The sequence below is a fragment of the Galeopterus variegatus genome, unplaced genomic scaffold (genome assembly GCF_000696425.1).
Source record: "Galeopterus variegatus unplaced genomic scaffold, G_variegatus-3.0.2 Scaffold1541, whole genome shotgun sequence".
In the NCBI taxonomy this organism is placed as follows: Eukaryota; Metazoa; Chordata; class Mammalia; order Dermoptera; family Cynocephalidae; genus Galeopterus; species Galeopterus variegatus.
This window is the reverse complement of record NW_007727652.1, coordinates 59,023-60,469: the sequence shown is the minus strand read 5'-3', so window position 1 is coordinate 60,469 and position 1,447 is coordinate 59,023. Positions and strand designations below refer to the sequence as shown.

General features: G+C 33.2%; 1 protein-coding gene across 1 annotated transcript in view; it reads left to right on the top strand.

Moving 5' to 3' along the window:
- The window catches only part of UGCG (UDP-glucose ceramide glucosyltransferase), a 33,768-nt gene that overhangs the window by 24,281 nt on the left and 8,040 nt on the right, over nt 1–1,447 (top strand). Inside the window, exon 3 of the mRNA XM_008577566.1 lies at nt 797–899. Coding sequence (XP_008575788.1) covers nt 797–899 — 103 coding nt within the window. The remainder of the gene's footprint in view (nt 1–796; nt 900–1,447) is intronic.

Genomic DNA, 1,447 nt, shown 5'->3' with positions numbered 1-1,447 from the left:
AGCGCCTCCGCGCTTCCCAAGCGGCGCACTAGCGCAGTGCGCCACCGGGCCGGCCCCAATTCTCTTTTTTAAATAAATGTCCCAAGATAATTTTGACGTAGCTGGTCAAGTGTTAAGAAATGACTCTTAATTTACTATAAAGACTAAACATAGCACACAGCAAAATAAAATCCTGGCTATTTTATAGTTACAAAGCTAAGCATGCTTTTCAGGATAGTAAACGTTCCATCAAATCAAATTCTGTTTTATTTCAAAAAATTGTACAGCAAAAATTCTAATCTCACTTTGTCCTTTTCATGTGAGGAATTTGGAAAAGCCCTTTAAATTGATCATAATGGGATTTTATATGTAATTTATACCATCTTCATGAAATTATAATATTAAGTTCAGAGGTAACACAAAGCTTCTAAAGAACGGAGGGTATGTTTATTTTTGCTTCCTTTCTGTGGTGCTTTTTGCTCTGGTGGGCACCCCGTGAGCATTTAGTAAACCTTGCACAAGATTGTGATCCATTTTAATTACTAGGACATACCTATCTGGGGATGGCATGACTTCACCTACAGGCACCACAGATCGCTTCCTTATCCCTTCTGCTTGCAAACAGGCCCCTGTTCTGGAGAAACTGCTCTCCATTAAAGCGACACTTATGATAAATATTGACATACTCTCTTAACTTTTAAATTTTGTGTATACGATTGCTTGTTTTTTTAATGATTTTTTATCAATCAGTAAATGCTAATAATTGGTGCTTATTTTTTAAAGAGGTTAATTTATATAAAATACGTTCTTTTACTAGTATGAAGTACTCCTTTGTGTACAAGATCATGATGATCCAGCCATTGATGTATGTAAGAAGCTTCTTGGAAAATATCCAAATGTTGATGCTAGATTGTTCATAGGTAAGTAACAAGTAAATTCCGTGCCAGCCATTTTATTTTGATAGCAGTAAGATTAAGTGATCTTCTCTGCAGTAAACTATAAATAAAGGTGTTAGCCATCCACTGGAGTTATTAGCATGTTTGCTGTAAGCATGTTTGTTGAAGTAGTAAAAGATGTTTACATCTTTAGAAAAGTTATGAAAACACAAAGACTTTTTTTGTTCATATCTGGAATTAACAAATTAACTCAAAAAATTACATTTTACTCATTAATCAGACATGAGAGTTTGTTATTTTTGTTTAATATTTTCAACGTGTGGCCTTTTCTATATCTTATTAACTGTAATTGTGAGTGTGTGATAGAATTCACTTTTATGTTTGCAAAAACAGTATTTTTCGAAAAGCCTGTCGGTTTATTATAAAGACTTGTACAGGTATATTTGCCATTATTATTTTTTTTTTTTTTTACATAGGTCTGATGTAAATTCTCTATTCCACCTTATTGACCAATTTCTCTATACTGTTTTAATTACCATAGCTTCAAAATGAGTCCTATAGCTTTTTTTTCC